The 14129-nt window shown below is 43.5% G+C and overlaps 1 protein-coding gene across 1 annotated transcript; it reads left to right on the top strand.

The window, feature by feature from the left end:
• Positions 1–345: 345 nt before the first annotated feature.
• LOC308163133 (E3 SUMO-protein ligase ZBED1-like) lies at positions 346–2830 on the top strand. The gene is made up of 7 exons (XM_080537319.1): positions 346–514; positions 639–1186; positions 1272–1416; positions 1593–1827; positions 1924–2055; positions 2147–2209; positions 2302–2830. Exons 2-7 carry the CDS (start codon positions 643–645, stop codon positions 2665–2667), a joined length of 1485 nt encoding a protein of 494 aa, XP_080393445.1. The 5' UTR covers positions 346–514; positions 639–642; the 3' UTR covers positions 2668–2830.
• Positions 2831–14129: the final 11299 nt, after the last annotated feature.

Raw genomic sequence — 14129 nt, 5'->3', positions numbered from 1 at the left:
TCGCCATTCCCATTGAGGATGATGATGACAGCATTTCCTCAGGTTGGTAATAATGTTTCCGTTTATTTATTTAAAGAGGGGGACAGTGGACATTCGCCCTCTATGATTTCTTGCTTTGTTTTATTTAACCAGGAAAGGGACGGGGGATTGAGAGATTAAACATGCAGGTAGGTAGGCCCCAGCTGGACTGGGGGAGGGGGAGTAGGGTGAGGGGTGTGTGGAGGTCAGGCAGACCGTCTGATCCGCACCCAAGCGACCCCAGGTGTCGTTATATGGTACAGCATTCAAGAGGGTCCTATCCAAGACAGGCAGCAGCAAATATTTAGCTACAGTAACATTATTTAACCTATGTTTATATTGTTGGCTCTCCAGCTACAGCATCAGAGACCCCATTCACCTTGGCAAAGAAGGGAACTTTGACCAATGACAAGGTGGAGGAAATTCACAGGGCTGTTACCAGGTTTGTGGTCAAGGGACTGCATTCCTTTTCCACTGTGGAATCTCCCTGTTTCAGGTAAAGTGACGTGAAAACAATATTTGTTTACTTTATGTTTATAAATCTGTGCCATTAGACAATTATGTCAAAACAAAACAAAAGTCAAAATGACAATAATAAATATCCTCAAATATGTTTACAGAGAGATGACCACCGCCCTCAATCCTCGCTACAAACCGCCATCCAGGGATGCTCTGTCCAATACCCTTATTCCTGCATGGTACTCTGTAGAAAAAGAAAACCTCATTAAGGAATTAGCACACATACATGTGGTTGCTATTACCTGTGATGGGTGGACGAGTGTGGCACAGGACCACTATTTAACGGTTACTGTGCACTACTCGATTCATGGCCACATTAAGCAGAAGGTGCTTAACACCAAAGCTGTGTATGAGTCACAGACAGGCCTGGTGGTGGCAGAAGAAATACATGGCATTCTGGCTGAATTTAAGTTAAACAAAAAAGCTGTAGCCGCCACAGTAGACAATGCCAGCAACATGGATGTTGCATTGAAAAATCTGCCCTTATTAAAAGTGGGGTGCTTCGCCCATACCCTAAACCTTGCAGCCCAGAAGGTTTACTCCATCAGTGCAGTTACACGGTGGTGTGCCAGACTGCGCACAGTTGTGGTGTGGCTGAAGCGGTCCACCCTGTCCAAACCTGTCCTGCGGGAGAAGCAGCGACTTCTGAGTAAGTAGCGCCTATAAATCTCAAAAGGTTATGTTTGTTTCAAACATCTTCAGCAATGTAGATTGTAATTCAAAATGTGTTTCAGACCTGCCAGAACACAACATGATTCTGGATGTCAGAACACGGTGGAACTCCCTGTTCCTGATGGTAGAGCGGTTTCTGGAGCAGTACCCAGCCATCCAGGCAGCTTCACTGGACCAGCGACTCAGAAAGCCAATGGAGAAAGACAGGTGATGGACAAGATGGGTGTATTTTACTTAAGCACACTTTATGAGCTAGCAATAACATTTCACTGCACATTATACCTGTGTGATGGAGTATGGAGAAGTGGACCTTGAAAAGATCAGTTGTTAAACAACTTTGTTGATATTTTTTATTCTTTATTTTATCTTCTTTTTTCACCCAGGCTGGAAAGGCTCACAGACAATGACTTCCAGAAAGCAGAGGAGTTTGTGAACGTCATGAAGTTGCTGTACACCTCAACCCTCTGCGTATCCAGTGAGAGGTCCCCCACATGTGGCGAAATTCTCCCCATCCTGAACAAGCTGGAGAAGCATTTCAGGGTGATTGAAGGAGACGACACTGAGTTCACCCGTGCTGTGAAAGAGGCGGTCTGGGGAGATCTGAAAAAGCGATACCAGGTATTTTCCATTTCCAAGCATAGCCTATGCTTACAAGAGGGCAAACCACATCATTTCACTGTTAGACACTAAACAGTTTGTCATGTTCATTTACAGAATCCAGATATTCAGAACTTTCTCCAGGAGGCCACTTCGATGGACCCTCGCTTCAAAGGCAGATTTAAATATGCTGATGCCTGGGAGAGGTTGAAGAAAGCAGCAGTTGCCAGTGCCAGTGCAACAGAACAGGTATTTTATCCTCATCCTTGTTTACTATGTGTCCTATAATACCGTTTCTATGATGAAGTATTGCTATTTATGTGCAAAATTGTGCCTACAGCTTCCAATGGCGGGCACAGGGCCAGGGGAAGAAGATTCAGATGAGGACAAGGCAGAGGAACATGTAAGTTCATAAATAATCATGGAATACCTCAAATGAACGAATGCAATTTTTTAAGTATGTTTGTCTAAACACTACTTTTATGTATTTTTCAGCACAAGAAGCATGCCAAAAAGTCAGCCCTAGAGGAGCTGTTTGAGGATGAGGACCTAGAGCTTCTTCAGGAAACAGGGACCAGTAATAGGGCCCTCCCCATCACTGAAGTGGTCCAGAAAGAAATTGAAATGTACACAAGTTTGTCTTCAATCCCATCAGGTCAAGACCCTGTAGTCTGGTGGTGGGGTAAGCGGGACAGCCTCCCCATACTGTCTAAGCTTTCAGATAAATACATGTGCGTACAAGCCTCATCCACACCATCTGAGAGGGTTTTCTCATGTGCAGGTCATGCAATTAGTCAAGAGAGGTGTCGTATTTTGCCAGAGAAGGCAAATATGCTCATCTTTTTGCAAAAGAATTGCTGAGGTGGAAGTTTTATTTTTATTTATTTTTATTTGAGTGTGTGGTGGGTTAACATAATTCAAACATAATTTAACTGTAATATTATATATATGTTTATTGTGCCTCAGTCAGCAGGAGTTTTATTTTCATTTATTTTAATTTGTGTGTATTTAACAATATATATTGTGCCTCAGCAATAAAAAAGTGAAAAGCTGTTTAATGTTGTCGACCGTGTTATTATTATTATATATATATATATATGTCATTTAAAAAAATCAAAAGTACCGAATTAAGTACCGTTTTGGTACCGGTACCGTTTTTAAAGTATCGGTTAGTAACCGGTACCGGATAAAACCCAAACGATACCCAACCCTACAAACGACACATGTAAGTATTTTTATTTTTAAACAGGATTCTACATCTGAGAAATGTGAATCGCGCTCCGATGACATGGTGTATTTCTATGGGGAGGCTGTGCCCTCCCCCTCCCCCTAGCCCCCGATGAAAACATGAAACGGAGCAGGAGGGGTGAAACAGAGTCATAGGGGTGAATTGGGATCGGGCCTTACTGTGCATCACGTAGCAGAGCATGGCGAGTTTGAAAAGCTGACCGCGGAGAAGGAGAAGAAAAAGGCAGAGAAAGTGTACAGACACAACTCGGCCAGCCAAGCAAAAGGTTTGTGGAGATTTTTAAAAATACTTTTAAAACATTTAGGCCTAGGCCTCGCTTTATCGGATGCTCTAAATGTCAATTGTCTCATCCACACTAATTTTCTTTTTTTTATTATCCTATTAGTATTAGGCTATTATTTGATAGGTATCGGCAGTATATCGGCCGATATTTCTCATAGATTATCTGTGATCGGTATCGGTGGCAAAAAACAGTATCGGGGCAGAAGTGACAACATCTCTGGGGTCTGTAGAATATAATGACTGAACACAGAGTTCAAGAGAGACTTATCAATGCCACAATAGAAGAGACCAAAGAGGCACTGTCAAACTAAGTATTGACTGTTACAGTAGTACACTATTAACACCATAGAGCACTGACTAGGAGTTGTCCAATGAATACCATTTTAACTAGGGTTGGGTACCGAAAACCGGTACCGGTTACTTTACCTCCGGTTCCTCGTTTCGGTTCCTCTGTCGCCCCCTGGTGTCCGAAACGGACGTTACATGCAACCGCACGTGACATCGCCTGTTAGTTCCAGTGCATGTAATCCGAGACTGAGTCGCTCTCAACAAGTGCGAGGCGACGCGCATGCAAAACAGTTTTGTGATTGGTCTGAATTTAGCGGGAAATGTTGATTTCAGGAAATCCCTCTCCTTTGCGTCTCTCCATCACTTTAACAACGACATTGGCAGGGGAAAAGAATTGGAGTCGAATTTGTATTGACAACGGATTTACATGCTGGAAAAACATGCAGCTAAAATTCAGGGAACATTTGGACAATAAGAGACACAAGGAAGCTGTGGTCGCGCGGTCTAACTACAGGGCAATATGCGTGGGGCAAAAATAATCTAAAATCATCACGAACATCATCATGTCGCTGTCATCAAAGGTAAAAGTTGGTTTTCTTTAACTCAGCTGATGCATTACCTTGCTGTTGATTGTTTACCGAATGCTCCATCTGACTGTCACACTGTGATTTTACTTGTGTAAACAGTTAATGAGTAACGTTAGCCCGTTTTGTGCGTGTACTCTCATGTAGGCCTACTTCATATTGATGAGCTGATAATCTTTCAGTGTGTGTGTGTGTGTGTATGTATGTGACTGTCAGTCACAAGTTTATATTCTACGGATGTTGTTCAGTGCTGTATGCGCGTTCCCGGTTCTGTGTGTACTCTTGTATACTTCATATTCAATGAGCAGATTATCTTTCACTGTGTGTGTGTGTGTGTGTGTGTGTGTGTCTTGGGCGTATCTGTCAGTCACATGTATATTATACGGTAACCTATGTTCAGTGCTGTAGTTCCCCATGTTCTGCTGCAGCTGTAGCATCAGGATATGTTCGTATTTTATCACCTTATATAAAACATCGCTGCTCGGCATTAATGGCGTGCACTCGGAAAATCGCGTCAGTGACCACCCCGCAACTGATGTGAAAAACCCTGGAGGAAACATTTTTATTTATTTTTATCAAAAGTACCGATTTAAGTACCGTTTCGGTACCGGTACCGTTTTTAAAGTATCGATTTGGCACCGGTATCGAATAAAACCAAACGGTACTCAACCCTAATTTTAACATTAGCAAATTCATCACATGAACTTACCACCCAAATGTGTGTCCTCTATTTCCTCTCCTATCACATCTTTCTGCACCACTTTTCCTCCTTCCTCCTCTTCTTTCACCATCACTTCTCCCTCCTCCTCTTCCACTACCACATTCTGTTCCAGTGTTTGACTGCAGTCCTCCAGGTTCACTGCCACCATCTCTGGACCCCGCTGTGTGCTTGTCTGGGCTGGAGAACCACAGTCCGAACCCAGGGAGTCTGTGGACTTGTGTTCAGACATGGTAGCTGGGCTGTGAGGTGGATCTGTGTAGTAAACAAAGGAAGAGGCACATAGTGGAGAGTTAATTTCACAAACATACAAATGCACATAGTGGAGAGTTAATTTCACAAACATACAAAAACCTAACAGAAGATATGCACTACTATGAGATGCTGTAGTAAAGCGTCTTCCACATTGACTGAACAGAAGAACAGAAAAGGTGGTCTGGTTTTCTAAGAAGAATGAAAAATAAAAGTATGGGGTTAGCTTACCAAACGGGTACATACACCTTACGATCAGTACCTGGGCCAGCTCCATCTGACCCTAACCCTATCACTGCCTGGGTCAGTCTGACCATAACTCTATCACTGCCTGTGTCAGCTCCATCTGACCCTAACCCTATCACTGCCTGGGTCAGCTCCATCTGACCCTAACCCTATTACTGCCTGGGTCAGTCTGACCCTAACGCTATCACTGCCTGGTTCAGTCTGATCCTAACCCTATAACTGCCTGGGCCAGCTCCATCTAACCCTGACCCCATCACTGTCTGGGTCATTCTGACCCTAACACTATCACTGCCTGGCCAGCTCCATCTGAGCTCCCTTGAGTGGCGTGACCTGGCGGGGGTCTATATGATAGTTTGTTCAGGTTTGTGGTTTTTGGTTGGTTGGTCCGGTAACAGAACCAAAATGTGCGCACTCGTTCACACACATTTATCAACAGTGATTCACACCAATATTTCTCAATAAAAACCAGACCATATGAAATGTAAAGGAAAGGAGGGAAATGGAGAGAACTATCTAAATATCACTTTCCACTCATCCTAACATTAGACAACTTCATAACATTAACTTACCATCCATCTCCTCCACATCCTCTACTCTTTCCTCCTCTTTCACCATCATGTCTTTCTCCACCACTTCTTCTCCTCCTTCCTCTTCTGTCACCATCACTTCCTCCTCCCCCTCTTTCACTACCACATTGAGTTCCAGTGTTTGACTGCAGTCCTCCAGCTTTACTGCCACCATCTCTGGACCCCGCTCTGTGCTTGTCTGGGCTGGAGAACCACAGCCAGAACCCAGGGACTCTGTAGACTTGTGTTCAGACATGGTAGCTGGGCTGTAAGGTGGATCTGTGTAGAGTAAACAAAGGAAGAGGCACATATAGTGGAGAGTTAATTTCACAAACATACGGATTACCAAAAACCTAACAGAGGTTAGGCACTACTATGAATTGTTGTGCTAAAGCGTCTTCCACATTGACGGGGCTGCGGCCTGATTCTCTACCCCTCTCTCTGAATGGTGCACTCTACACTGGATGGATTTAAAAGGAAATAGACTGGTCTAAGCAATATGGTGAACTCTCGTGCTAACACCAATCAAATGTTTTTGAATGCGCCCAGGATTCGTAACCAAGGCTAAATCCTGTTTCCCTTTTTCACCCCTACCCCTTGTTCTGGAGAGCCACTCTCTTTTCGGCTTGCCCCTCAGAACAGTTGCAAGGGATAGTGGTTGAAAGCTTCCCCTATTAAATGGGATAACCCTTCAAGTCCCTGATACGTCATCAGTAGTATCATAGGAAAGCATGAACGCTCGCAATTCTACATCAGCATACTAGCGATTTTTTGTTATGCTTGTGATAAAGAAGAGGTCTATAATACATTGAAAGGACATTAAACTAAGATAATATGATGATTATCATCACTTTTACAAATGTATTAAAGAAGAACATAATGACCTTTGTGGTTGCTTGTGCGTTTGCCACTATCTTACCGATGATTCACAAGGCATTCTGGGAGATTTCTCATAACACTAGATTTGGAGTGTGCCTCTGAAACAACTCAATTTGGAGTGTGCCTCTGAAACAACTCAGTTTGGAGGGCCATGTAGCCCTAACACTTCACCCTACCCCTCTATTCCAACAAGAATCGGGACACTCTACCCCTACTTGTGAATGTGCAAAATGGAGGGGTAGGGCAAAACTGTAGGGGCAAGGGGTGTGTTGGGATTGGGCCTTACCATCTACGATCTAGCTACAGCTACATTAAGGTCAGCGTGTCTAGCTACAGCTACATTACAAGGTTGGGTTGCTCACTTTATATAATAATACAAGGTTCCTCACATGATATAATAATAGCTATTGAAACACCTCCTTACAGTTGTAAAGTAAAACGTAGTTCGCTAGCTACTTAGCACTCTCCATAGCTTGACATTGAGAGCTAGCTAGCTAGCATATCCATGGTGTTTCCATGTTCAAAACGCATTTTGGTGCTCAGCCCGGCTAGCATCCCATATGCCTCAGTCATCAAGATAACTTGGTCTTCACATTAAAACGGAGTAGCAGCTAGTTGCAGCCTTGAGTGTAGTACTGTAATAAAAACGAACCTGTTCTATGAAGCTTTATCTCCGGTTGAAAACGGATGCTTAGCAACGTCCGTAGACGGTGGTTCTCCTCCTTGCAACGGGAGACTTCTCCTTGGTACTCTGACATCGTTCTTTCCACCGCCCCGAATATCTCAAAAGCTGCCGCTGTTAATCGCTCGGAGATAAACCCTTTCAACTGCTGTATCTCTGCCATTCTGATATCATAACAGTCTAAAAGCGATCTGGTGGTCAACACATGTGAACTTCCTGTTTCCGCGTCTTCTTCTTCGTTTTTTTGGGGGGATTGGCGGTTGGCAACTAACTTAAGGCGCATTACCGCCACCTACCGGACTGTGTGGAACGTCAGATTGACAGGGGAAAGAATTATAGAATTTCTCACATTTCAGCAACATATGCTGAGCAGATTCCTGGTTATTATAGTGGCACAAATGCCAGTTGGGTGTTTTCCTTTTCTATGAAGTGTGTCATTCAATCTAGTGTGACCTATCCTGAGACAGGAAATGACTGTCTCTTCTTTCCGGTTCCTGCCCATCCTACTTCCTATTCCAACTTTCTTCTGAATGCTATACAAATGTCTTCCTGTTTCATTTCTGTTCCAGTATTCTTGCCATAATTCCTGCATGTGTGTTTTAATGATTGATTTTACCTCAGCTTTGCTAAGTGGAATATCCATTTCTATTGATTCTGATTTAAGTGAGTGCTTAGCTAATATATCTGCATCTTCATTTCCTTCTACCCCGACATGAGCAGGAACCCAAACAGAGCCAACATATCTGTGCTATATATTCCATACATTAACTGATGAATCCTGAAAATAATATCCTGTCTGCAAGATTTCAAAGATCTAATACTAGACAATGCTGCCCGGCTGTCTGAAGCAATTAATGCATTATTTACCCTGTTTATCTACCAACCGTTCCAATGCTGTCAAAATTGCTAGCAGCTCCACTGTGTATACTGATAAATGATCGGTGGTTCTTTTTTTAATTCCTGTCTTATACTGAGGGAGATATACTGCAGCTCCTGTTCGGCCTGTCTCTGGGTCTTTTCACCCATCTGTAAAAATTAGAGCCTTGTCACTGTAGTGCAGACCAATATAGTTTTGTGCTATGTTCCCAGGCTGGGCATATTTAGGCTTCTTTCGAAGTTTTGGAGTATCAGAATGTTTAGTGCTCACAGATATTATGGTCTTTAAAGGGATGTTTCAGCCTATTTTCATGTTTAGGTGAAAATGAATTTTACTCTGAGTTGTTCTCATAGGCCAATAGTGAAATGAATATGAGGAGAGCTAGTGGGCAGTGCTTTTAAATGTGTGTGCGTGTGTGTGTGTGTGTGTGTGTGTGTGTGTGTGTGTGCGTGTGTGCGTGCGTGCGTGCGCGCGCGCCTATGTGCATGCAAGCGTTTAAGAGAGAATGCATTATACCTATCGAATATGTTAATGGTTGAAATAGTATTTTATAGAGTTTTACCTTGTTTAATCTTGCTTGTGTTTTTCTGCCAACATTAAAATTACATTTAAATGAACCTTGATTCTATGGATAAACATTTTGGCATACATTGAGGCCCAAAAGAATGAATGATTATCAGAAACAGATCTAATTAGTCCAGGAGCCACGGGGTTGAACCTTGTTTTGTCGGGTAAAGTTGCTGTTTCTTGTTGCTTGGGGGTACCTCTTCAAAATACAGGAGGGTGCCTGGTGATATCCCATGAGCATTTTCAGATATTAACCCTGCAATCAAGTACGTTTACTTGAAGGTAAATTGTCCACCACCCTTTATACCAAATCCACAGACAAGAATAGCCTGTTACATGTTACTAGTGCACATCCGCCTCCCCTCAAGAAGGGTCTACCATATTCTCAATGTCTTAGACTGAAACGTATCTGTAGTAATCCATCAGATTTTGAGAAAGAGAGTAATACCATGTACAATAACTTTGTCGATAGGGGTTATCCCAGAAAGTGGCTTGACTCTGCCCTAACCAAATTACATAACCAGAATCCCAACCCAGGGGCACAGACCACTAAGAAATATTCATGTACCTGTATCACCACCTATAACCCTCTTATCAATGATGTTCTCACATTATAGATCTCGAAGCATCAGGGACTATATGGTGAAAGCAGACTGTTACATACCACCACAGCACCACACAGGGCGTCTTGATGGAGTGACCGGCTTCTATCCTTGTCGTCACTGTGTAGCTTGTTCTCACTCTAAGAAAACCAACACGTTTAAGAGTGCAGTCACTAACAAACAATACACTGTCAAACAATTTGTCAACTGCAGCTCTCCAAATGTCATCTACATGATCTTGTGTAAATGTAATCTCCAATATGTAGGAAAAACATCTAGACCAGTCCGCACACGTATAATAGAGCATATGAGTGCCATTAGACGCAAGGACATTAAATCTCCAGTTGCCAGACATTTCATGGAAGCCAGTCACTCGACAGCAGACTTGACATACATGGTCATCCAACAAGTAAACAAATCACGTAGAGGTGGAGATCTTGACACCAGACTCCTCCAAACTGAATGCAGATGGATTTTCTATTTCCAGTCTGTTAACCCAGGAGGCATGAATGAGGACCTTGCCCTCCAGTGTTTCCGATAGGACTCCACCTTCTCCCATTCAAATGTATCTTGTCTGCTATGTTACCTACTAAATGTGCTATATTTGTTGTTTGTATGAACTATGAGTACTACAGCACTGAGTCGGCACTTTTAAAGGTTTGGAACGACCTCCTCCTCATCGCAGACTCCAGGAAATGTGCTGCCCTGGTCCTCCTGGACCTCAGCGCAGCTTTTGACACTATAGACCAGGGGTCGGCAATAGGCGGCCCGTGGGCCATTGCTGGCCCGTCACCAATAATATTTGGCCCAGCAGATTATTTTGAGAATTAACTTTTTCTTTTTATTTATTTTTTATTTTTTTATAAATAATAATATCGGTCCGACAGTCCCACATATAGCGCCTATAATGTCCGAATAGAGAATCGAACTCCACCTGAATAATGCTTATTGTACTTTTATCCATGTTGAGAGTGAATGACACAGGGACAGACAATCAGGCAGCAAGGTGCACCGAAGCGCACTGACGCTGAACCCCTCAGAGTGAATCATAAGCAGGTGGACAACGCGTCACGGTGCTGAAATAGCCGACATACCGTGTGTGGTTTGAACAAAATAACACGAGCTCAGTAAGCCATTCAAACGTAATGTTTACGTATATGTGACTGCAACACACATATGAACAGTAACAACGCAAATTCTGTTTAATTTTCTGAAAAACATTGAAAACAAAGTCGGCGCAAACAAAAAGCATCTCCCATCGGTCAGTATTTGCTTGATATCTGGTGATATTGACGTCACTTTAATCCACAGGCAGTTCTCAAGGTTTTTATGCATCCATCGATTCCTCTCGTGCGTCTTTATCGCATTCATTGACGAAAAGGACGACTCGCATGTATAGAAAGGGAACATTGTGAGCACGGAAAATGTCTCTCACAACGGCTTTGCATTGATGAAACCAGGTAGGATGAACGTATAGTTCACTGTCCATTCCTCTTTAAATGCCCTGTTTCCACCGTCAACTTTCCTCTTTAGACCTTTGGAGAGTGACATTATGTTTCTCTTGCTAGCAGGTTAAATGTTTGGCTAACTTCACCCGGCACGCAAACAACCAATCCAATAATAATAATGTGACCTTGTCTGGGAGGAGGGGGGAATAATTATCAGAATGAAACTATGTTACCTAATTATTAGAATGAGTTAGGCTACGCTACATCGTCAGTCCACACATTTATTATTCAAAAATATGGAAAAGTTTGAAACTACGTTTCAACGTTGTTGAGAATCACAACACAAACTCGCTAGTCAAGCCAAAATACTGCAACATAATGGATTGGACAGCTACCTAGTTAACTACAGGGGTCTTCAACCTTTTTCAACCCAAGGACCCCTTGGACGAGAGACAAACAGAACAGGGACCCCCACATGTAATATATATTTTTAAATGTCTTACATTTTAAAGCCTATAATAACTTTTATATTTACTTCATTCACCTTTTCATTCACCGTATTAACCTATTTATATACTGGGTTATTAGCCTATATGTGTTTATGATTGATAAAACGTTCATGCATTATTATGATTGGTTATTATTATTATTGTTGTTGTTGTTGTTGTTGTTGTTGTTGATGAGGCTTATATTTTCTATTAAATTTATTATTTTTCAACAATGAAACTTTTAGCTTCAGGAAGCCAGGTATGCCTACCTCAGTGAGATGACTGGCCCTGGTTGGTGGTACACAGCTTGTCTATTCTGGGGGAGATGGAGGTTGTCAGGCAGAGCATCATGTCATCCTCAGACTGCTGTCTGGAACGGTATTTGCTCTTCAGGTAGGTGAGGGAGGTGAATCCACTTTCACAAAGATAAGTTGTTGCAAAAGGCAAGAGGCTCATCGAGAACTGGGTGAGAGGCTGTGACTCGTACACATTCTTGTACTGTCTGTGGTTAGGTCGATCAGCTGATCTTCCTCAGCGGCTGTCAGGTTTAGGCGTCGGATGCATTGTCTTTGCATGGAAACCGTATCCATGTCTTGTGCTTTCTCCAAGACTTAGTCTCAGAAAAGTACTTCTCAAATTGACTTTCGAGTGCCTCCAAGTGATCAACAATTGCGCATTTCACGTCAGGCGAGGGCACCGCGGAATCCGCGGAAATGCATTGAAATGCGCAGCCAGCTCCGCGCAGTAGCAGATTCTCGTGGATAGCTGTGCGTAATTCAAAGACGCGCGCCAATACTGATCCACGGGAAAGCCATCTGACCTCGGAATGGTAAAGGAGCGGCGCATAGAGAAGCAAAGAGGCGGGTTTGTTATTATCAAACTAACTAAATTAGTAACGTTATGCTAGTTATTAATTAACGTTAATTTCGCAATGAAGACCGAACTGCAGCGTTTTAGCCAACACCTAGCTTGCTAGACAGGTGTTTTTTTTTCTTCTTTCAGCTGACGTTAATGTGAGACTCTAGAATCATGGGCATCATTTATTTTGTAAATAGTTTTTGTCAAAAGTAGCTTATTATTGCCTATTAATGCTTGTACTTTACTCAATATCATTTTTGTTATATTTTTTAATTATCACTGATTATTTTGCTGAAAAATGTCATAATAAATGAAAATATGAAAAAGGAAATAAAAAAATTGGCGGACCCCCTGCAGTACCTCTGCGGACCCCCTAGGTCCACTGAAGACCACTGAACTAGAACACTACTTTACATTGTTAGCAGGTTCACAAAACAAGCTGTGTTAGTTGACAAGCGATGTGTACAGTCGAAAGAAAAGTCAAAGCATTAGAACGTGTCACATTTTTAAACAATCAATTACTTAAATTAGCCATCTAGTGGCTCAAAAAAAAAATGGCCCGAGGCCAAACCTAATTGCCGACCCCTGCTATAGACCATGCCATCCTCTTTAATCGCCTCCAGCAGGAGGTTGGCATCACCGACACCGCCTTGTCCTGGTTCAAGTCTTACCTCAGCAATAGAACCTACGCCGTCCACATAGCAGACAGCTCCTCCAGACAAGCCAACCTCACCTGTGGGGTCCCTCAGGGCTCCATCCTCGGTCCCATCTTGTTCTCCCTCTACATGCTCCCCCTCTGTCTAATCCCTCAACGCTACCAGATCTCATTCCACTGCTATGCGGACGACACCCAGCTTTACTTATCAATCAACACTGACGACCCCGCCGATCTGATGCGCCTGATGGACTGCCTCCACGATGTGAAGGAGTGGATGGCCCAGAACTTCCTACAGCTGAATGAGAGCAAGGGGGAAATCCTCCTCATCGGCAAGACCACCGCCATCACTCAGCTCAGCACCAACATGGGAAGCCTGTCCACCCTTGTCAGACCACATGTCAAGAACCTCGGTGTCATCTTTGACTTCGAGCTCAACCTTAACCGACAAGTGAGCTCCGTCGTGAAGTCATGTTTCTACCAACTACGCGTCATAGCCAAGATCAAGTCCTTCCTCACCCCCAGTGACCTGAGGAGGGTCGTCCTCATGCTAATTTCATCTAGGCTCGACTACTGCAACTCACTCTATGCTGGACTTCCTGATAAGACCATCTACCGCCTGCAGCTAGTCCAAAATGCCGCTGCCAGGCTGGTGTCAGGCACTAAAATGAGGGACCACATCTCCCCTGTCCTCATCTCCCTTCACTGGCTCCCAGTAAAGAAGAGAGTGAAGTTCAAGATCTGCACCTTTGTCTACAAAGCTCTCAACAGTCTCGCCCCACCCTACATCAAGGACCTCCTGGACCTGTCTTCCACCTCAAGGCCCAGGCTCAGGTCCGACGCCCAACTCAGCCTGAGGGTCCCCCGCACCAACCTCAAGAGGAAGGGTGACCGTGCCTTTGCGGTGATAGCACCGACCCTGTGGAACGCGCTCCCTTCCGCCATCAAGTCTGACCCCACTCTGGACTCCTTTAGAGCCAAGTTAAAATCCCACCTCTTCGTCAATGATGTTCCCTAAGTCTACTCCCTATTTGTTGTGAATTGTATCCCTTGAGATGTTCGTTTAAGTCGTCTGTGTCTGT

Source organism: Nansenia antarctica (assembly GCF_963989245.1).
Source record: "Nansenia antarctica genome assembly, chromosome: 7".
Classification (NCBI taxonomy): Eukaryota; Metazoa; Chordata; class Actinopteri; order Argentiniformes; family Microstomatidae; genus Nansenia; species Nansenia antarctica.
Note: the sequence above shows the minus strand (reverse complement) of the source record. Positions and strands in the feature narration are given on the sequence as shown.

Excerpts from the sequence above, each read along its gene's own strand:
- LOC308163133 (XM_080537319.1), top strand. The coding sequence starts at position 643 with ATGACCACCGCCCTCAATCCTCGCTACAAACCGCCATCCAGGGATGCT. Across the intron at positions 2,056-2,146 it reads GTGCCAGTGCAACAGAACAG|CTTCCAATGGCGGGCACAGG; the intron begins GTATTTTATCCT and ends TTGTGCCTACAG. Across the intron at positions 2,210-2,301 it reads AGGACAAGGCAGAGGAACAT|CACAAGAAGCATGCCAAAAA; the intron begins GTAAGTTCATAA and ends TGTATTTTTCAG.